Here is a 22914-nt window from a genome sequence, read left to right as displayed (position 1 = left end):
ATTGTTTTTCATACCACAACTGCTCAGTATCCTTTTGCACATTACATGTATTTGTATCTGCACAACATATACCAATACATTCCATTATCCATATTTATGCCTCTTATTTTGATATTTTCTCACATTATTAACACATTCAAAATAAACTGTTTGAAGCACTTCTTTAATCACTTCTTTATCTGATCTTATGTCTTGAGTTGAAGTTCCTCCTCATCAGTATTTATGAAACCCCATCAGATCATCAAATGTTTAAAGGAAAATGTTTATCCCATGGTCTCTCGTCTTCAAACGGTTTTCTACTCACATGCATTTCATGTTGAACAGTACAAACACTGTTTTCAAAATACAAGTGTTGATTCTTGCAGAACTGGCTTCAGCATTATATCTGTTTTTGGGGCGGCTGCTTAAACTAAATTGTCAGCAGTGTATTCATGTGTCCTAGAATCACCTCCCTGTTCGCCCGGTCTCAGCCGACTCTTCCTTTCTGCTCTGCTGTTGGCATTTCTTGTCATCTGACCTTTACATTTGGTTATCAATATCACTTTGTGTTGTAAGAGTTTGTCCTTTCATATCACAAACCGACACAAAACACCTACAAGTTAGACGGTGCGTTCATCACACAAGGACAGGATGAACAACAAGGATCAATGATGATTGATTGAAAACTTCAGCCTCTATTTCAGTACAGTGGGGTTTAATGAAATTGATCAGACCCCTGGTTGAATCTAACAATGTAGCACACCACCGCCTTTATTCCTTCTCGGTGTACATCAGGAGCAGGTGAGAGTACAACATGCTGAAATGGTAAAAACCCATTAAAGGGCACTTGAAGATAGATGTCAAGTGTGTACTGATGTTTATGGTTCACCTCCCCTGACTGTGTTACATATAACTATGTATTTTGACTATATACATACAGTAAAATGATATCTTGTTGACTCTTAAAACATCCAGCAGTAGTAGCACTATATGCTCTCAGAATTGTTGTTTTGTTATTAGCTTTATTTCGTTAAGCCACTTTACATTTGTTGTCCTAACAGTTATTCACTCTTCACTGTTTTTCAGTTCAAAGTCGTTGCTCATTACTGAGATGTACAGTATGTCTTAGATACCTCAACTCAAAATGTGCTTGTTTCATAAGAAGCAACTGTTATTACCCACATCAAAGAGGTTATGTTTTCAACCCTGATGGAGCCAGGATTATTTATTTTTTTTCTCAGAAAATAATTCATGGATATGGATAAGAAAAGGCACCTTTAGAGGACTGGTATTTATGAGCCTGTGGAATTTGGTGCAGATTCAGAATCTAGTGAAATAAAATGTGGTTTCATAAGGGGACGGTTGGTTACTGGGTGCCATTCTAGTATTATCACTGAATTTGAATCTGAGTATTATTTGGCTACTTTTATATACTTACACATATTGATAAATGTAACTATTATCTGCTACTGGACATGTTTGACAAATTTAAACTGAATGCTGAAGTAAATCATGTTTGATATATAGAAATGTTTTGGTTTTACAGCCAATGTTTTTTTATCAGACTGATGCAAATATAACATTTTACTAGTTTCATGAATATTTATTTAGTGAAATAAAAGTATTGCACAGGGTTTAGTCACAGAAGCACAACTATTTGTTTAACAAATATACTGAAGCCTACAGACAGTGGCTCACTGCAAAACACAAGGATTATCCTTAGATCCTGCTTTCTCTTTGCTCTCTCTTTAATAACAGCGGATCTGCAGCAATAGAGAGAAATGCTAATAATTTACAGACTTGCAAACATTCAGTCACAAAGCAACTACATGTTGGTTTTCATTTAATAGGCAATAAGGCAATAGCAAAAGCAACAACTGACACAAATCACGTTGGACGTCTGACTTTAGAGCAACATATCAGTCGTCATGAATTTTCCCAGAAGAATTAGTCGATGTCACTGAGACAGATGGAACAAATGGCCTCTCGGTCGGGCTGTCGCCACCTTGTTTCTTACATTTCAGTCCGAATAAACTGCAGAGTTTCATGAGCATCAGGTCCACGATCTCCTCCTCTTCTGATGGCTGTGAAACAGAGAAATAAGATCCTGGTTAGACCTGGTATCAATATTTGTCCTGAGTGATCTGATCACAAGAAGACAGCGCTAAATACAGGTGTGAATGCAACAGGCACATTTTGGACACATTTGAGATCCCATCCCTCAGGCCATTTTGGATAGGTGGTCTAGGATGCATGTGGCCACATTGAGGATGGCTCACTCAGCCAACATCCTCTGACCTGAATTTTTAAATTTTTCCTCAATGCCCTTACGTTGAATTATTTGACTATAGTATTTAATTGAGGCTACGTGCAATGTTTTGATTATCACATGTACATTAAGCCGTTTACTTGTGATCAGATCTCTTGGGACGGATGTTAATACCGGGTCTGAACATGGCCTAACTCAAAGAACATCAAGTCATCGAGGTTGTTTCTCTCGATCCCACTTCCTCTACAACGTTTGTTGAAGAAATGCACAGATACTCTTCACAGTTGGCTGCATGACAAGTCGACACTGACACCAGCAACATTCAGACTCAGCATGGGTGAGTTACCTTGTGATGTATCTGCTCTTGAGTGAATGCCACCAGGATGACAGAGATGAAGAGGTTCAGCACCACAAAGGTCATGAACGCGATGCAGGAGCCGATGAGGAAAGCTCCGAGAACCGGGTTATAATTCAGAACCTGAAGGAGGAGATACATTATTAAAGAAAGCTCAGCGGGCATAATCTGCTGTGATACAGTTCGAAAAGTGTCAGACTCACCTCATCGTAATTAAAAATGCCGAGCTGCAGGCTGACCATGGTCTGCGCAGCATTCAGCAGAGTCCGATAGGAGTACAACTTCCAGCCATACATCAGGTTAGACTGAGAAGAAGAAGGTTTGTGTGTTAATCACCGTTTTTTCAATGACTTCTCTAAAACGAGGAAACAGAATTCAGTGTCTCCTGCCGCATGTTGATGTAGTTGAGTGTGGGAAACTCCTCACAGCAATGGAGTAGGCCAGGAACATGATGGTCATGACCACCAGGAAGCCTGAAATATCAGTCCAGGCTCGCTGCAGTGTGGACGTGATCATGTGCAGCTTGGGGTTCAGTCTCAGCAGGTGCCACAGTTTGACTGTCGCCAACAGCACCAAGAAGGCAATCAGATACCCGAGCACCGCATCAGCCTTGGCCGTCTCATGGAAGCTGGCGTATCTGGAGACAGAGTCAGGTTATATGGTAAAAGGGCTGTATTTATAAAGCACTTTTCTACTCTGAACCACCACTCAAAGCTCTACGTGTCACATTCAGTCAGTCACACACACATTCATACAGCACTCATTCACTCATACATCCCCATTCACCAACCTATGGGAAGGCAGTTTGGGGATCAGTATCTGGCTCAAGCACACTGTGCGAAATGTGGACCTAAGGACCAGGAATCAAATCACCGACCTACTATTTAGAAGACGACCCAATTATAACACCTATATTGATAAGTATGACAATATTCTACAATCTCTAATTTTATCAATGACAATACTGATATGACTGACCTTTTTTATTCTGTGAACTATTGAGCCACTTTTTTGTTATCATACTTTTTATCATTAATTGTTTGCTTTTGTACTTTGTATTTTGTTTGTTCTGCTGTTTGTAATCTGTTTTCTTGTGTGTGTGTGTGTGTGTGTGTGTGTGCTTGATAAATATGTGTATAAATAAATGTACTTGTATTATTGTGTTGAGGACCCCCTAGAAAATAAGTTGATACATCTCAAAGGGTTAATCCCAATAATGAATTTCTCCTCGACGACCTGCTCTGCCTTCTGAGACTCAGCCTTCTTTATTTGCACGATACAATATTTATGCTTAGCTACACACAATCTTCTTTAAAGAATATACACTTCAGAAGAAGAATTTTCATCACAATTGTGAAACTCTTGAACAGATAATGATGAAATGAGCAATAAAACCATAGGAGCAGGTTTTGAAAGAATTAAACAAATAATAGCTGAACTCATCTGACAGCACTTCTCCTAAGACCTGTAACTCTCTAAAATGCAATATCAGCACTTATTTCGAACAGGTCTTTACCTGACTTCCTACACTCTGTTTTATTGAACAGATTAAACACCTGTGTTCAAATACTAGATTATGTATTTACATGTTTTCTTTATTGCTTACTGGTCTTTGTTGTTCTGGTAATAGTCCATGTCCCGTAACCCCAGTAAAGTCCTCTTGATGAAGACGGACAGTGCACTCCAGCTCAGAATGATGATGGCCAGCTCCAGCAGGTTCCACTTACTCTTGAAATACGCCCATTTCTGCTGCTTCATCAGCTTCCCCTGTCAGGACATGAGAAGTGCCTGTGTCACATGTTCAGGTGAGAAACTGTACGCCACATTATTTCTAGTGGTGGTGGTAAAATAAGGATAACGAATATACACCTGAACAAACATGTAATATATGATAAAGAGGAAGTAGATGGCTTCAGAGGCCATGACAAAAATGTGGAGGCCTCCAGTTGACTGGTAGAGACGCACACTCTGAAGCTCGCTGCGGAACTGAAGCGCTCCTGAAAGAAACACAACATTTCACACACGTCAACACACGAGTCACTGCGCAGCTCTCACACAGCGGCTGAACATGGACAACGCACCTGTGGCTGCGGACTCCAGCATGAGTGTGACAATGCAAAAGAGGTTGACGTTGGCGTTGTACACAGTGAACTCAACAAAGATGGCCTGGGTGTGCACATCGAACCAGGCGTTGTCATAAAGGTACTGAAGGGACCTGCACAGACAGATAAATGATATGATGTGTACATGACTCAGAACTAACAGATCATGAATCAGCAGCATTACCGATTTCAAATGAATCACAGCAAGACAATAAGTTAAAGCAAATAAACACACTTTATAAATCTAAATACACAGGTTTAATATATAAAAGGAACCACTGCAGATTTAGTTTTTTTGTGCATTTTGTTTATCTCCTGATCAACTTTCGGGCTGCCACTGACAATTATTTCTATTATAGATTAATGTGTGGATTGTTTTGGATGAATTGGTAACTTGATTTCATCTTTAAATTTTCAGAAAACAGATACAAATATCCAGTGCATTTTCCTAGAGAGTTATGTCTTTGAATTATGTAGTCGCTAAAATCAGTCAACTAATGAGACTTTTCAGTTGTAAACATCTTTATACCATCACCTGAGTTAACATCAGTGGATTATTTACGTGTTAAAATGTCTACCTGCTGGAATTTGTTAAGTCCGGCCCCAGATCCACCACAAACCCTCCTCCTCTGTAGAGTACCACACTGCCCCAGATGGGGAAGGCCCTCAGTTTACGCTGGGACTGGTACGACCACGGGCTCTGAAGGGCCACTGAGGCGTTTTCTCCCTCAGAGCGGCTCCAGGCTGGACCGTAGGAGCCCATGTCCTCCAGCTCCCACGAGTACGGAGAGTGACACTCCCGCACAGACTGCTGCATGGAGCGAGCGACCTGGCAGGAGTTGCTCTTCACCCTCACCTGACGAAGACGAGCGTTACCCACCAGCTTTGAGTTTCCGTCTGTGATGAATCCTTCAACAAGACCAGAATAAAGGTTATTTTCTCTGTCCCAGTCAGTCCAAATAAATTTCAATAAGGGTCCTGAAAAATTCTGTGTAAACACAAGGACAAAGGATGCCATCAGGAAACTGCAGCCAAAATTACCAATAATATAATTTAGCTACTTATTTATTTACCAAATGAACTCTTGAATAACTAGACTAGAACGCAGTATGTGTTTACCTCCGCGAAGGCCCAACGGTCCGCTTATGAAACCACATATAAATTCACTAGATCCTGATTTTTATGTGGATCTGCACCAAATTGCGCAAACTTAAAAATATCAGTCCAATAACATTTCAGATTTTTTCATCAAGACCCATGAATTATTCTCTGAGAAATTAAAGAAAATGTTAAATGTTAAATTTAAACAAAGTTTATGGGTTCTTCCCTTTTTGTGCAATCTTGCTTACAGACCAACAAACGGACAGGGGTGAAAACATAACCTCATTGGCAGAGGTCATAAAACATTTAGTCATAAATGTAGATTTGTAAATCCTAACAGGGATTTCTGCAACAAAATGATGCAATAAATCAAACTTCACCACACACTGACCTGGGCGCTCTCCAAACAAGTTGCTCAGCAGAGTCGTGTTTGCCCAGTTGAACATGTCCTGAATGCTCATACTGTCTGAGATCCCTTTACTGAAGCTCTGTCGAATGTGGCGGCTCAGGAAGTAAGCGTTGGGGTCCCTCTGACCGTACGCCACCAGAAGCAACATCCACATAAATCCCATGTAGGCTGCAACACAAACAAATAGCTCACATCAGGATCTCAAACTGCTGAATTACTTCCTGTGTTGTTAATGTATCAAAGTGGATTTTCCTACTAAGAATCTCTCCCATTAGTGCGAAGACTTTCCGCTCTTTAATCATGTTGTTCCTCATCCTCTCGATGTCAGTGGGAGGGGGCGGCTGATAGAAGCTGCATGTGCTGTCTCTCCTCGCTGCCCGCACGGCATAAGCATCGTCTGAGGGGGAGAATTTTGTTGAGGTCTGTTAACTATTCTTCTCGCACAAAACAATGCAACAGAAATTTGAAATGAGGGTTAAAACATACCTGGATTTCTAAGCGTGTCATCTATCTGCGGTTCTCCGTACTCCTCCTGGTCAACTTTCTTCAGGACGAGAGCAAAGAAAGCAGCAAAACCAAGAACCTGCGAGAGAAGAAGAGTTTCAGACTTTAGCAGAAAATATCATAAATAAATAAAACTTTATTAACCCCACAGGAGGAAATTTGCAGCACTACAGTAGCTATCAAGTGTATTGAGTAGAGAAGAAAAAAAATACTATTCAACACAAAATGATGGACCTTGTTATCTGACCCTTACCTTCAGGGGTTGGGTAATAAAGAGGCTCTCAAAGAAGGAGACCACCATTGAGATGAGCCAGCTTATCGAGCGATCTTTCCCGTACGTCAGCCCGTACATCATGGTGAAGTATCCAGACACAACGCTGGTTGCGATCACCAGTATCCATCCAACAAAGACAAACCACCAGGGCAGCCCTCCTTTCTTGGCGGAGTCCCCGTTGCTGACGCTCTCTTCTGGACTGGGGCTGCGGTCGGGCTGGTCTCCATCCAGGCCGGATGCTGGGAGGCGGTACTCCAGGAGACCCTTCATCCCATGAACCTGCTGCATGGCTCGGTTGTAGCTGTCCGGGTTTGGGAAACGAGAAGGTCCCAGCAGACCCAGCTCCTTCTCGACATGACGCAGCTGCCTGTAAAGGCACCGGCTGTTGTTGCTCTTCTTCTGAGCTTCATCTGAAGTCTTCTCAGGGCTCCCCCACACACTGTTTTCTGTCCATCAGTTCAAAACAGCGTTAGTCAGTTAGGATGTGAAACTGTTCATTTAAAAGTCTCAAAATCTAAACACAGTACAAAAATCTGACCACATTTCTATTTCATTCATTCAGAGGAATTAAATATTGATTAATATTTACTTTAAAAGGTTGTTGCATTATTTATTTGTGTATGAAAATTAGTCGATATAAAAACAATTTTGGTAAATTGTTTTTATATTGCTGATCACTGATCAAGTCAAAATCATTCAGTCGGTCTATGACGAGTCTGGGAATTACAGGAAAGTTTGCTTGAGAATTTTATAATTTAAAAAAAGTAAAAGGGAACATACATTTTGTCCTATAATTTAATTAAATTTTTCAACAGACACTAAACAAAATAATAATAGTTATAAATTTGTTTATCTGCGAATCAACTTCAGATTAATCTTCTGCTGAGGAAATCTTTTTGAAAAGTTAGAAAATGCTAATTAATATAAATATTCTTTAGATATTAACAGATCAACACATGTTTGTTATTTTATTTCGTAATAAGTCTGGTCCTCCAAATGTAGGAGCTAATAAAAATAGGTAAGACATGATATCAGGAGCATTGTGAAGGTAACTCACCTAAACTGAGGATCATGGAGTGATCTCTTTTGGAGGTGTCAGAGTAGAAGTCTCCGGCCGCTCGGTTCTGCTGTCGGATGATGTCCTCCACCAGAGACAGCAGAGTGTTGATGTCTGCCTGCTGACGCAACTCCTGATGAAGTGGCAGCGGACTCTTCATGGCCTTCGAGAGCGACTGAGCAATTTTCTTTATGTCCTGATGTAGAAGAAACAAAATCTTCAGACATGGAGAACAGAGAAGTGACACGAGTTCTGTTCTGGTTGCCTGTGGCCTCACCTTGATCACAGTGTCTGCTGTGATGTCCTTCAGCTCCTTCTGTGGCGAAGACGTCTGGGAGGGAGAAACTCGACGAGTCTTCCCCTGTTTGGACGCGTCTGTTTTTCTGTTTTTCTCACGAGGACGAGTGTTTCTGAAGATGCTCACAATAAGGAGATTGATGGGGAACATGATGATTGAACTTTGAACTCCGATCATAACCTGTTGCCAGGTGAACTCGATGTGGCCTGCAAAGTAAAGTTGAACTTTTAATTGGCTCTGAATTAAGGACAGGTTCTTTTAGTCACTCACCACTGTCTGAGATACAGTCAATTCCAGGCAAAAGTAACATATAAATGTGTATATCTCATCACCTACCCAGGTCCATGGTCTGCTCAGACGGGTCTGTCGGGATGCCCCAAAACATAATGCTGGTCAACATGGTGCACAGCAGAAGAGAAAAGCAGCAGGACACTCGCTGCACACGTGTGAAAGTGCTGCACGGAGGCCGACTGATCACAGAGAACCAGATATGGCCATCGCGGAAATCTTTAGCCGTCTTCATGAAGAACAAGTTACTAGAGAGTGTGGAAGAGAAATGAGGATGTATTATATGTTGTAACATTTCAGTAATGTGTCTTCACTGGGTCAGGTCTCACCTAAACTTCTTCAAATCCATTTCTGTTGCTACAGGGAAGACCTTGTCGAGAGCGCACTCTCCCACGTCCACAGCGAGCCACGAGTTACACAGGAAGTGCCACTTCTGACCACTCTCCAGATCCTGCACCATCACTTTGTTGACATACCTGCACGGGACATCAGTAACTATCTGAATATCTGTGCTTCAAAATAATGACAACTGACGGTAATCACTGTAGGTAATAACTTCATCTGCATTTGTTTGTTTGTTACTTGGCAGCATGAAACAAAAACTATTTGACAGATTACCTGAATCTTGGTGGAAGGATGTGGTATGAGTCAGGGAAGAACCCATTCAATTTTGCTGCAGATCCAGATCAGGGGGCGCATTCAGGACTTTTTTTTTTCACTTAGTTTAACAGGTATTTTTCTACATTTGTGTTGATTAGTCAGAGAATAATAATAAAAAAAAATCTGGATCTAGTGAATTTAAATGTGGTTTCTTAAGGGGACTGTTGGGCCTTGGGCTGTGAGGCCTGAGGAGAACCCCTTACATTAATGTGCGGATGCAGATTAAGGGGCACATCCAAGAATCTTTTTATTTTCTTTTACAAACTAGAAGGGCAATTGGATGGTGGAAACCTCCACCAAGGTTCAGGCCCAAACTCACAATGTTAAATAAATGGGGGGGGGAAATCCTGGATCAGCCCCCTTTTTAGAGGGGAATTAATAAATGGATTCTTCCTTGACCCATACATCACTCTCCCAACAAGTTTCAATCAAATTAATTAAGGTCGTTTTTGCATAATCCTGCCGAAAAACAAACAAACAGCAATGAAAACATAAACTCCAAAGATAATAAATCATTTAGATTTTTTCTTTTATATTTCTAATGTCAGAACTAAACAATCATGTGTGGGATTGGCAGACATATGAGCTCCACCTAGGGCCATTCTAATTTAATCCCATCAGAGCCTCTTGCCCTCTAACTCGTACCACGCCGGGTGTTCCCCTGAGTTGTCGTGCCACAGTCTGATGCTCTGCAGATCTCCAAGAGAAAAGTGTGTGGTCAGCAGTATCATGTCCACGCCGCCCCTCTCGAACACAGGTTTCTCATGGTCCGTCAGGTGGTGGGGGTCACTCTCTCCCTCTGTACCCAACAGAGTTATTGTCACCTGAGACAGAAAAGGTCAGTCCAGACGAGGAGAGAACGTTGTTGTCATAAATGTTGTGCAACAGAAACATCAGAGGGATTTTGTTTATGTGACTCCCCCTCAAGTTTCAACAGACACCACTGACCTGAGAGGAGGTGGATGCACCATGCCGATGTCCGGTGCTGACACTCAGCATATAACGATACTCGGCCAGGGGGTCGTTGTCCTCAAGCACTGTTATCTTGACCTACATGTGAATGTGAAGACACAGCATGCAGAGATCAAAGTTTACAATGATATTTACTGAGAAAATATAGTGTAGTTCATATTTCTTCTTTTGATGCACAAATTGGACCCATCGAGTCAGAATCAGACCAAATGATCTGGCACAATATCAACAGCATAAAATGCGGAAATACTTCACTGAGAGTTACCTTGGCTGAGTCCTGGATGTCTTTCCTGCGTGCCCACACAACCACCAGGAGATACGCAGTAAAGATGGCCCCCACGAAACACACCACCACGGGATTGTTGGTGAACGTGGCGAAAAGTTCCACGGTGCGTGACACATCCACCAAGTTCGGCATGACGAAGAAAGAGCTGCCGAAGAAGGTCAAGTGGTTACAGAGGCACTGAGTGACCAAAGGTGTGGTGAGCGGACCGACCTGTGGGGAAAAGAAAAAAGAGAAGTAGCCAATCAAACTTCACAGCTCCCTTCTTAATGATGCACTGCTGCGTGTACGTGTGTTCGTTTTTCACTCACCCTGCAGCCATCTTCACTCCAAGAAGAGTCCGTCTCATTCCAGTATTTGCACTGAGCAGCGATGGAAACAACTGTGACAGTGGCATTGATGGATTTGATGCCTGGTTCTACAATGGGCTTCATCACAAGGTAGTGCACACCAACGTCTGCTGTTCTGTCTCTGGGACTCAGCACCCAGGTATATTTCTCCTCTGTTTTAAAACGATAAATGATCATGTATGAAAAACACGCACACATGCAGGTATACGTGTGTTTGGTGTGTGATTATCAAGGAATATGTGGTTATAGGTCCAGTGAGTATACTCTAAATATTTCTTTTAGCCATGTTATGCTACAAAATAAGTTAATTTTACCTTCTTTGGTATTCTCTAGAGGGATCTGAGTCTTAGCAACATAATTCTCCTCATTAGGATAATCTTTATATCCCAGGTATAACATGAAGGAAATGTCATCAGACGGCTCCATTTTCAGCACCAGTGTCACATCCGGCGAGGGGACGTCGATTATTAACGTGCTGAAATTGGCGAGGTCAAGGATCGTGCTGTTCTCCTGCCCAACGTCAGGCCTTGGTAGGAGAATCTGAAGACCGAGAAATAAGAAACACATCATTTTGAAAAATCTGTCAATGTTATCCTGAAGAACCGAAAGTATTTCTACAAAATAAAGATCACCTCGATCTCTTCAGGTAAGTTCTCGACAGGAATGACCGTGCCGTTGACTCTGGTGAGAGACACTGATCCTACAGTTCCTGTGATGTTTCCCTCCTTCCAAGAATATGGATTCTTCTCAAAGCTCATCATCTGGAGGGAGGCAGGCATACATGGATGTGCAAATAAGACAAAATGGTGCATTAGCAAACCAAACCGGATCTGATGTTACAATTTTCATAATTTTGCTGCCAACATGGTTCAGCCTTTTTGAGATGCAATAATTTCTCCTAATAATTAATTTAGTATTCTCAAAATGACACATATTGACCCAAGAGAGAACAAACATTAAGGGTACGGAGGCAGATTGGTTACTGGTGCAAATAAAAACTTAAGACACATTGGTTCTCTGCTGCATATTTTAACTGGTCTAAGCACAATGACAATAATAATAATAATAATAGTAATAATAGCTTTATTTGTATATCATCTTTCAAATTGAAGTTACAATGTGCGTTATAATAAAACAGATAATGCAAGTAATAAAATCCAAAACATATTTTATTGATATTAAAATAAAAGCCTGGCAGCAGCGGATTGTGTCAGTTGTGATCTTTAGATGTTAGATGTTCAGCTATAATAAAATCTTATACTGGTCATATCCACGCAGAGCCACTTCAACACGACTTGAAAAGGACCAAACACAGTATGATGATGAACCTCAGGCTCTGATTGGCAACTTCAAATTCACTGTAAATGTTTCTGTCCCTTACCCTGACATCCACCGGCTCATCTGGAGAAACGACGTCTTCCGGCAGTCGAGGGAATGAAAACCTGGACGAGCTGCTCTTCTGTACGTTTATATCTTGTTTCTGCATCGTTTCTGGAAACACTCTGCAGAAAGAACACGTCAGAATCATTTCAGTGATTTCAGCAGACATCAGTTGAGTGTTCTGTACATGTTCCCCCGGCCAGTGTCATTCATCTCTTTACCTGTTGACATACACGCTGATCTGACCAGAATCAATGATGGCAGGGTCTCCATCCATCTTTTTATTATTCAGCAAAGCACTTTGAACGTTGTTTATCCCAGTCAGGAGAAAGTCTGAGACTTTTTTCTGTAGAAAATATTAGATCTGTTTAGTGAGGCTTGTGGAAAAATAAAAAAATAACTGCCTGTGTTATTTTTCTTACATTCGATGAAACATTCAAAATATTACTGGCTGCTTCAATTATTGGTGTAGCTGCTTCCACAACTCCTCCATCGTCCCTGTCGTCCTGAGTAACACTGATAGCGTTGAGGGAGGCGCTGAGGTCGACCAGCAACGAACCTGCTTCTTCCTGGAGAAGAAATACGGGAAAGATCAGAGTTGATCTGTGTCCAACTTTCAAAAGAGCTGGTGAAACAAGTATTCCACTGAAACCAACACATTTTATTAATGAACAGATTTTTCAATAATTCTATTTATTCAAGATTTCAGGCTGAGAACAAAATCTTAACATTTTTAAATACCCTTGTCTGTCTGTTGCTTTACTTGTTGCACATTTTCATTTCCTTCTTTAAATGAGTTTAGACATAAATTGATTCATAACAATTTTATGAAGAAAAACTGATTTCTTATGTGATTTGTGAAAAGAAAGGAAATCAAAAAAAGAATAAATGTATTGTTATTTAGATGAAAGGGGAAGGTTAACATAAGATTTCTCTTCTTCCTGCTCCTTTTTTCATTGAATGTGTATAAGTGTATTGTTGTTCGTGGGTTTTTTTTGCCAAAAGGTTTTTGGATTACATTGAAATTGAACAAAATTAATGAAATAAGCTAAAATTAAACTTCCACTTACATTCACTAAAAACAATAATAGAATGGCTTTGATAAAACATTTAGATTTGGATGCTGCAGTATATTGAGTGTTAAAGATTGTCAACAATGTCCTAAGCTGAAATATTAAGGATAGGACACAATTAACTCTTGTTGTGTGTAATATACTAATTAAACATTCATGCATTGATGTGTAATCACTGCTTATTAATATCAAGTATTGACTGTACAACTGCTGCCTGCACAGCATCTTCTTAATGTACAAAGTTTGGGAATGAATTGTGATTTATTATCCAAAAGATTTTTTTTGAACATGACATAAAGCTTTGTACTTGAGCAGCGGGACTGAGCTCATCCGAGCGCTGGGTGAGTCCAGCCACAGCTCGGGCCGTCACTTGCACTTCCTGCGTTGAGTTGGACGGGGCGTCCACCAGCACTGTGGCCATTTTGGTCAGCATTGTCTCTCTGAGCTGTAAGAAAGAGAAGCACTGATTGATATCATGACGCTTTCCGCTCACTCACAACACGAGCAGGAAGCCTCACACACGTCACATGAGCACGTTTCTGCAGCTTCAACCTCGACTGTTACCTTCGTCCTTGCATCCTTCTGATCTTGGCCGGCCTCCGTATTCAGCATGTCAGACACTGAGGTGAATATTTGTCCGAGTGCTTCACCAGAGAGCAGACCTTGCTCCTCCAGCTGAGTCACAGTGTCCTGCACTGCAGACTGAAGAGCCTCCACTGAGGAGCTGGACTCACTTCTCTGTACCTTCAGTGAGACAAACAGAATAAATCTGAATTATTCCACTTCATAATGTTCCTGTTTCTCTCTCTAACCTCTGTGATCACTGGCTGATGATGACAAACCTGAGCGGTGACAGTTGTGGTAACTTTCTCATCTCCATTCTTCACTGTCACCACAACAGACAAACTGTAATTGTTGTTCTGGTCTCCGAGTGGCAGGAAGACAGATTTCACCTCATTTGCATTACTGCAGCGCAGATGTTTTCCTGAAAGACAAAAGAGACGATTCAGTAAAACTGTGTATTTTTTATTTATCTACATTCATACCACTTAATGGGCACAAATCAAGATTAACCCCAAACACACATTTTTAGTCCAAAACACATTTTAGCCATAGTAAATCACAGTCAACAGATTCTCTTTAGTTTCTCTTTTGGGAAAATGAAAGAGGCTTTACTTCATTTACAATAAAAAAAAGTTTAAATTCCTGTATTAATAACCAAACTGTTTTCTTATTCTTGTATCATCATTTAACAATCGATATGAACCTGATGAATAAATGATATAATAAAATGTGCACAATGCTGATTATAACCAAACTTACCTGCAGCCCTTTGAGGCCCATTCCCTATACTTTTAACACTTAATTCTACATTTTCTTCACCTCCCACCATGTGTATTCTCCTCTTCCTTCAGTCTCTTTGTCTTTGCTTTTTGTTTGTCTTAATCTGACTCAAAAGATGCATCACAATCTCACCTGTGTCAGTCGTGAAGCAATAAAAACAGCCTTCAGAGCAGAAGGAGCTCGGTTTGCAGGTGATGTCAAAAGCATCGAGAACCGTCCCTGACGTGGGAGAGATGCTACACGAGGGGGGGCTGGGGCCTGTCGGAGCATCGGTTTGGTTTGCAGCTGGTTCAGTCGGCTCAGGGTCCGGTACTGGGAGAGTGAACCTGGCAAATCCCGCCTCCTTCTTGCCTGGAAAAAAACAACCACCATAAGATTCTGTGTTTCTTAAGACCTGTAGCCCCGACTATGGAAGGAAAACTCACCGTAAGCAATCACACTGATGTTTTGCAGTTTGTCCCTCGAAACTTCCAGATGTTGTTTGTGTACAGTATATTCAGTGCCGCCATCCTGCTTCTCAATAGGGGGCCTCCGTCCTGCTCGCTTGTAACATTTATCAACGGCACCCTGCGAAAAGAACAATCACTTAGTTTGACACATTAATCTCTTATTTCAAAATAAAAACACAAACAGTAAATTGCTGTTTCAGACCCACCTTCAGAGGTTTGGGGTCCTCAGTGTACCAGACTACGTCGGGACAAGTTGTGTCACAGCTCAGTTTCAGCTTTACATTGTCGTTCACGTCTATAGAAGCACAATTATCACAACTGCAGGAAGAAAGGTAAACATAACCGGTTTAAATAAATGCTGATATAAAAGTTGCAGAGTTTGTGGCTTCTAATCCCACTCTTAAAAAACACAAAGTTTGACATTTTTTTTAAAATTTCCCTTAAAACTTGCAAACAGTCAAAAGAATGATTATTTTTGAACATGTTGATTCTTTTTTTCCTGAATGGTGACATGTTACCTGATTGTGACGTTTGTGAATTCTTTGGGAGCAACAGTGATGCATTTTGAAGCTGAACCGAGGTCAACCCATTTCCTGAACAAGCTTCTTTTTCTCACATGTAAAACGTATTTGTTAAATTCAAAGGTATTTGGAAGGCAATCTTTTTCGATGACGTGAAACAGATCCATGGTTTTGTTTCTGCATTTGCAGTTTCCTCCTGTTTGGGAAAGAAGCAGAGGCCGACCTTTAAAAAAGCACTAAAGAGATTGTGAATCACAGAATTAGTGGGAACAGACAAAATAACAGAAACACAATGAGACCCAGGAGAACTTGAGCATGAACAATAACCTCAGAAACTGCCCTCCAAGTGAATCATTACATATTTGACACAGTGAGTGTCTTGGCATATGCAGGAGTGTCCAAGCTTCAATCCAGAGTGAAATGAAACAGAAGCTCTGACGTGGGTAAAGCTGAAACGAAAGTCAAAACTGGAGACTGATGAGGCTGAACTGTACTGGTGCTCTTATCTTCTATTACTGGATATTGGACAGGAAAACCAAATCCAGCTGTGTGAAAAATAAAGCAGTGTCAGCACAGCCAGAAACTAAACTCAATGAACCTTGTGGTTTCTCTTGGTACTGAGTCATTATCTCCTGCTTTGCGTGAAACAAAGTGAAAGTTCATTCAAAATGTTTTTTGATAATTCCTAATTTCCCTTTACAATAATTCAGTACATTTTAACAACTCATTAAAAGATTCAATAAATGAGTTCAGTGTGTATGAAGGAATATTGGAATTAGAATGCACAAGAGGCCCCACATTTGGGCTTTGGAGCAGATCACCAGACCTCACTAGCTGACTACTTTTTCCCACTGGCCTGTTACTCTATATCCTCGTGGAAAAACCTGCACAAAAATGTTCTCACTATCAAAAACTGAGAGCATTTCAATTAGCTCCTCTAATCGTCTCCATTACGTTAATCATGGTTTAACTGGTACGATTAGACTCAATCAAAATGTCTGTGGTCAATGAGTTGTTGTACTTACTGCACCTCCATGCAAACGCAAGCCCTTCACTGGGTAATGATTCCATTCCATTTAGTGTCAGTGTGACACTGTGAGCGTAGTTGATCACAGTGTCAGGAGCAGCAGTTATTTTCAAGTTGGGAGAGTCGGCGTCACTCGTATCGTCCGTCTGTAGATACAAACTCAGTCAGCAACAAGCACATACTCACACATTGATCATTTTATCTAAAAAACATATTTCATCTGTGCACAAATGATTATTGTTTGATACCATTCAACGTACCATGTTTCCAAGTTCATCTGGTGAAAAGTCTGAATAATTCTGACAAGCCTCGAGTATTTTCTCCAAGTCCACGTCCACATCAGAGGCTGAAAAGGCGTTCACGGCTCGAACTTCAACTTTAAACAACCCTGTATGAAAACAGTTTTAAGTATGTTTTATTGTCATAGCATAATTATTTTTCATTTAATTACAAAACACTGAAAGCTTCAGGTACCCTCTAACGGACTGGAGAACGTATAATCTTGTAAGCTGCCGTTGAGCATGTCTCTGGTCTCGGACAAAGTGTCCCTGACTCCGGTGAGGTTGAAGAAAAGCTGCGCAGGGGCCCCTCGCTCCAATGAAACCCTGAAGATGACGTCTGAGGAGACTGGACACTCGCTGTCCTCTGACATCACTGAGGCCTGCAGGCCCTCGACAGGCTCCAGCAGACACAGCTCCAGGTCAGTGGACACTGAGCGGGCTGTGACCCTATTGGAAGCAGTCAGAGTCAGGTTGTGGCAGCCGTGGCCAAGCGTCTCTGCCACACTTGAGTTCAGTGTAATGTTGTGGGGTTCAATCCCTCTTTCCACTGATGTGTTTGCCACCACATAGTCCTCACGTTGAATCGTGTAGGAAACATTTGTACCTGTTGACAGCGATCAGGGGAATCAAGTTATGTATGTGTTTTTATGATAAACTGTTTATTAGAAGCATTTTGTTTACTTCTTTTTTTATTTACTCACCTGCCTCAACCATCAACTGAACTTGAACGGGTTTGCCATACAACGCATTGCATTTACCGCCATCTGCTGACTCGTTCCTGCTATAGCACCTGATCACTTTAAACTCTCCAACCGGCTCCTGGATGGTTATGGCTTTCTGAGCTGCAACGTGCCAGTCACTGGTGGTGCACTCCACCCCAACCATGAAAACACCGGGGCGGGTGAATTTGTGAATGATAGAACTCTCCATCCTGTGAGAGAGGTCAAATAAAACTCAACTCACTATAAATGCAGCTCCACTATCAACATCTGTGGAATATCTACTGTATTTGATTGATGGGTTTACTCACTCTTCTGGGCTGTATGGATCAATAGTGTGGCCGTCTCCAGCGTTCACTGTGCACGTCAGGTTTCCCTGAAATGGATGGAGGAGCCACTTCACTGTGATGGTGACATTATCAAAGACAGCCGCCAGTTTGCTCAACAACAAGTGGAGTCCTGGGAGGAAATCACAGTGTTGGTTTATGATCATGGAAACGTGGCAGCAGATATTAAAGCAACAAAGGCGATCACTCTGCTATTTACACCACTGACACAGTTGTTTGAATTGATCATCAACTAGTGAGGCTACATGGTGGTTAGAGAAGAAATTTGGTTGAGTCACAAAAAGAGGAACACGAGACATAGGGCAAAAAGTCTGAGGGCAACAACAATAACAACCACAAGTTTAATTCATTTCAAAATAGGAGTGAACTAAACATGCAAAGTAATGTAATATATTGGTATTAGGATAGAATAGAATAGGAATTTATTGTTCACCTCAATGGAAAACTGTCTTTGCTTCACCAATAAATAAGCAACAACATGAAGACAGATAATCATAAAAAAAGTAACAATGGCAGACACAGTCATAAAACCAAGCGACAATGGTAAACGGTCTGTATTTATATGGCGCTCTTCTAGTCTTGTTGACCACTCAAAGCACTTTACAGAAGAGTTGTATATTACACACATTCATTCAGTGCATCTATGTGCAGCACTTTACTCTATGAGAAGGGGCAATGTGGGATTCAGTATCTTGCCCAAGGACACTTCGGCATGCTTAACAGGGAAGACCGGGATCGAACTGCCGACCTTCTGGTTAGAGGACGATTGCTCTAACCCCTGAGCCGCAGCAGCCTAATATACAATATAACATACAATAAAAACAACAACATGCCGTTTGTAGAACAGGTACATACACAGGGTTGTATTGTACACAAAAGGTTCCCATCACATCCTGTGGATTTGATGTCACAGTTTGTGGAGTTGAAAATACTTGTGACACTTGGAATTAAGGACTTTTAAAAAGAGGGGACTCTACAGCGCCCCCTAGAGCTCAAAGGCTCAAACTGGCTGAGGAGAGGATGGGAGCTATAGGGTACTTCTCATTTTCTCCCTTGTCCTCTCAGTAAAGAGTTGGGTCAAGGGCTTTTGAAGTTTACTGACTTTTTTGTTTCCCTTTGACACAATCCTGGAAAGTCATTTGTTCTTGGATCTGCAGCTAAAGTGACCGTAACCAGGCAGGGAGATGAAAAGTAAAAAAAAAACTCATCAAGAGATTTGTGCATAAATTCTAAAATGTCCTACACCACTGAGTCTTCTTACAAACAAAATTAGTGTTTTCAGAGACGCTCACCTGATAATCAAGAAGACAAAGATATTTAGAAGTTGGCCATAGCAAATACTGTTTAAATATATACTACCTCATCTTCTCCATCTAATCTATACTGTATTATTATAGAGAGCAAAAGTCTACGTATAGTGGAAGTAAAAAAAGTCGAGCGTCTCACCGTGTTTGCAGTGGTACTCTACAGACAGGTAACTTCCCAGCGCAGGACATGGTTCACCAAAAGAGCTCAGATCCACTGGAGCCTGACAAGCCTGCAGTCCGTGGCAATTGGCTGGAATGAGACAGAAATCAAGTGGGTTCCAATAGGTTTATTAAAAAAACATGACTCAGTTCAACATTCATCCTATTGAATATATATATTATCTTCTTTCTTATAACCCTCTAATAAAAAGGGGCTAAAAGCTTTTCAAAGAGGTGTATTTACAATAAGGAGAAGCACCAACTGTTTGCTCACTGATTGTGTGAACTCCTCCAGTAAAGCTCCACACTGACATGATTGTGAGTTTAACCTAAAGCCCATTATTCAGCTCCCAGGAGGGGATTTGTCTAAGGTCTTTCCTGGCAGAGTAATCCTATAGTCTGCAGTCATGGGGCAATCAGGCTTTTTATGTTTGACACAAAGCACGTAACAAAAAGCGTAGTTTGCTTTCAGTATGTTTATCTTGTATTTTAACAAAGCCAAATATGTTCCTGTAGATTTTTAGTGTAAATACAAATATGCTGTTAACAGTTCATACCCCATTATTCATAATAAGCAGGTATAAAGTTAGTTTTGAGTAACCAAATCTATCAGACATATATTTTTCTACGTATTACTATCATAGCCAGAGTAGAACATGTTACATGTACTATTAATGAAAAAATACCTTAGATTTACAATAATTTAGTATGGTAGAACACAACATGTTCTACCATACACCTTTCAATTTAATCAAGCTTCACCAAATTTCCCACACTCATAGATGTCAGTTCCATGTATATACCATTTTCTTATCAAGATCCATTAATTTTCCCCTGGGAAATCAGTAAAAATGTTGAAAAACGGCCTATCTGGATCCACCCCCTGATCTGGAGCCCCAACCAAATTTAATGAGTTCCTCTCTGACCCAAACCTCATCTCACCAGCAAGTTTCGTGGAAATCCGTCCAGTTGTTTTTGTGTAATCTCACTTAAAAAAACATACAAACCAACCAACAGACAAACTGACAGGGGTAAAAGTACCTGTGACTGAATCCACCACATCTATCCAGCTGCACTCCTCCTGCGAGGACGTGGGCGACGCTGTCAGTTTGGATCGGCAGTAGTGAACCGTCTTCCGACCGTAGAAGCTGTCGTCAATCTCTATAACTTGACCAGAGCCACACTGCAGTGTCGCATTTTGACCATCACATGCAATAGATCTCCCGGAATCTGAAAATTAAAAAGAAAAAATGAATAAAAGAATTAAAAAATAATACAAGGGGAGCAAACACATGATAAATTTAATGCTGTATGTATATTTATATTTAGGGCTGCGTACCAAACTGGCAGATGAAGTTGAATTCCTGGCTGCAGTTCGCTGTGGCTTCCCACTGGAAGCCTGAATGACTCAGGACATATCCACAGGCAACTTGTGCATCTGGCACGTTCACCCAGTTACTGTAGCTGACATCTGAGCTGTCCAGCCACGCAAGGGAACCTGAGAAAAGTGGATTAAATTCCCTCAAATTACTGACATCAAACGTTGGTTTTAAATACTGCTATTCATGCATAAATGCTGCAGAGGATGTTCAGACAAGGTGATTAGGGATCGTAAAACAACAAAGCCTCAGACTGAGCTGCTGAGGGAAAGATAAGGACTCGTTCTCTGTGAAGGGAAATAAAGACACGTTTGTAAATCAGGCCACTTGACAGCGAGCCTATTGAGACGTTCAAATGAATGGGGAAATATCTGTCATTACACCTGCTGGTGGAGGAAGATATCCAACGCCTTCATTCATGTCAGTGAACAAACACATTTCACGTGCGCACTCCAATAATGAGAGCAGTTGATCTGATTTCTAACTTTTTTAAAGAGATATAACATTTATCACAAATTTGTTGTTCATATGCAAAGCAAAGTACTTAAAAGTGTTAGCTTTTTATTGTACGTGAGATTTTATTGTACGTGACCTAAATCCTAGGACTCAAATACATGTAAACTCACAAAAAATTGATATAAACCCTCATTAAATCATTTCAACACTGCTTCCTCTGACCACATGTCCTCTCACCCTCAGTGGCAACAGCTTCCAGCGTGAGGTTCAGAGCGGCAGGTGCCAGCCCAAGCCACCAGTCCTTCCCTGGCTCCAGATGTTTCTGGAGGAACTGCTGAGCTTCATCGTTCAGGATGAAGGCGAGGTGTCCGCCACCTCGCTCACACCATCCCTGGGCACTCAGAAAGGACTGCTGCAGACCTACAAACTCGTAGCAGGAGCCATCTAAGCCCTCCTGGTGTTCTGGACAGGATAGAGTCTCCGTGTCGGGCTCAGCAGAAGAACTCCGGCTGAGGAAGAGGATCAACAAAGTCAGTGTGGGGAAAGCAGTGCTGTCCATCTCTGTCTCTGCATCTGCACACTGCTCAGACTCTCATGGTAACACTTCTTTAAAGGACACTGACGTCAGCCGCTGTGACACTGACCAGCTCTTGGGGATCAGGATGGCTTCTTTGACAGCTGCCCACCTTTGTGTTTTGGCCATTATTGTTGTGCACAAACAAAGCTCAGGCGCGTAGTGAAAAGGGACATGACAACTGTCAACAGCCAGTGATTGCTCCGCTGCCTCCATTACCGCAGAGCTCCACAACCTGCAGGGTGAGATAAGCTTCTCATTCAGACCTGTTGCTATGAAAATGTCAAACTGAACTTTAAAGCGACCATGTGGCTGTAACTGCCTCATGGGCCTGAGGCTGTTCACACAGAGGGTTTCATTTGAAAAACATCTCATTTAAAAATAATCTATTATTTTTAAATAGGGTTAATTTTCTTAATTTAAAACTTCATAATTTAAGTTTATGTACCCAGGAACATGTAACCGAGGCAGCAAAATTGAGATTTTCCTGTTGTCAAAGTTTCTTCAATTAAAAAGATTTAAACATCTCTGAGTATTCTGTCTCCTAACATACATTTTGGCTCCAGTAAACCAAAGTATAATAAATCCTTTAGAGATTTAATTCACAGAAGTTAACATAGAAATACTACTGGTAAAGTATTATTCCCAAAAGTTTTACAAATAAGCCTGCAGTAGTGAAATATTTATTATACATTAATTCATGGGTAATGATGGTCTATTGTTATACAGTGAAAACTTTAACTTTAAATATTTGAAGTACATTTTTAACATACTTAAATGCTTTTACTTAAGTAAAACCTTCAACGCAGTACTTTTGTTTTTGTAGTGTTTTCACTAGTAAGTAAGTAAAGAATATGGGCATCCTCTCCATGCCTTTATATTTGATATTTATTTATATGTTATTGATGTAATATTTTCATTATTTTATAACATATTATATAATTACACATTGTACCATAGATTTTGTATTTTTTTTTTATATATATTTATTGTTTGT

The 22914-nt window shown here is 40.9% G+C and overlaps 1 protein-coding gene across 1 annotated transcript; it reads right to left on the bottom strand.

The window, feature by feature from the left end:
* Nucleotides 1-1567: 1567 nt before the first annotated feature.
* LOC118106368 (polycystic kidney disease protein 1-like 2) lies at nt 1568-22803 on the bottom strand. The gene is made up of 41 exons (XM_047339396.1): nt 21581-22803; nt 20848-21006; nt 20550-20738; nt 19489-19599; nt 18007-18154; nt 17678-17907; nt 17170-17580; nt 16956-17083; nt 16694-16841; nt 15666-15864; nt 15354-15465; nt 15124-15265; nt 14831-15049; nt 14197-14339; nt 13919-14098; nt 13662-13799; nt 12704-12850; nt 12503-12627; nt 12283-12403; nt 11534-11662; nt 11216-11441; nt 10863-11053; nt 10534-10764; nt 10245-10346; nt 9942-10120; nt 8966-9112; nt 8685-8884; nt 8328-8554; nt 8051-8246; nt 6973-7439; nt 6702-6798; nt 6472-6612; nt 6198-6383; nt 5284-5614; nt 4685-4818; nt 4473-4600; nt 4210-4370; nt 3030-3240; nt 2807-2908; nt 2595-2726; nt 1568-2063 (listed from the first exon to the last, which is right to left on the bottom strand). The coding sequence occupies exons 1-41, from the start codon at nt 21900-21902 to the stop codon at nt 1899-1901; spliced, it is 7455 nt and encodes a 2484-aa protein (XP_047195352.1). The 5' UTR covers nt 21903-22803; the 3' UTR covers nt 1568-1898.
* Between the last annotated feature and the right edge of the window lie 111 nt (nt 22804-22914).

The sequence above is a fragment of the Hippoglossus stenolepis genome, chromosome 1 (assembly GCF_022539355.2).
Source record: "Hippoglossus stenolepis isolate QCI-W04-F060 chromosome 1, HSTE1.2, whole genome shotgun sequence".
NCBI lineage: Eukaryota > Metazoa > Chordata > Actinopteri > Pleuronectiformes > Pleuronectidae > Hippoglossus > Hippoglossus stenolepis.
Note: the sequence above shows the minus strand (reverse complement) of the source record. Positions and strands in the feature narration are given on the sequence as shown.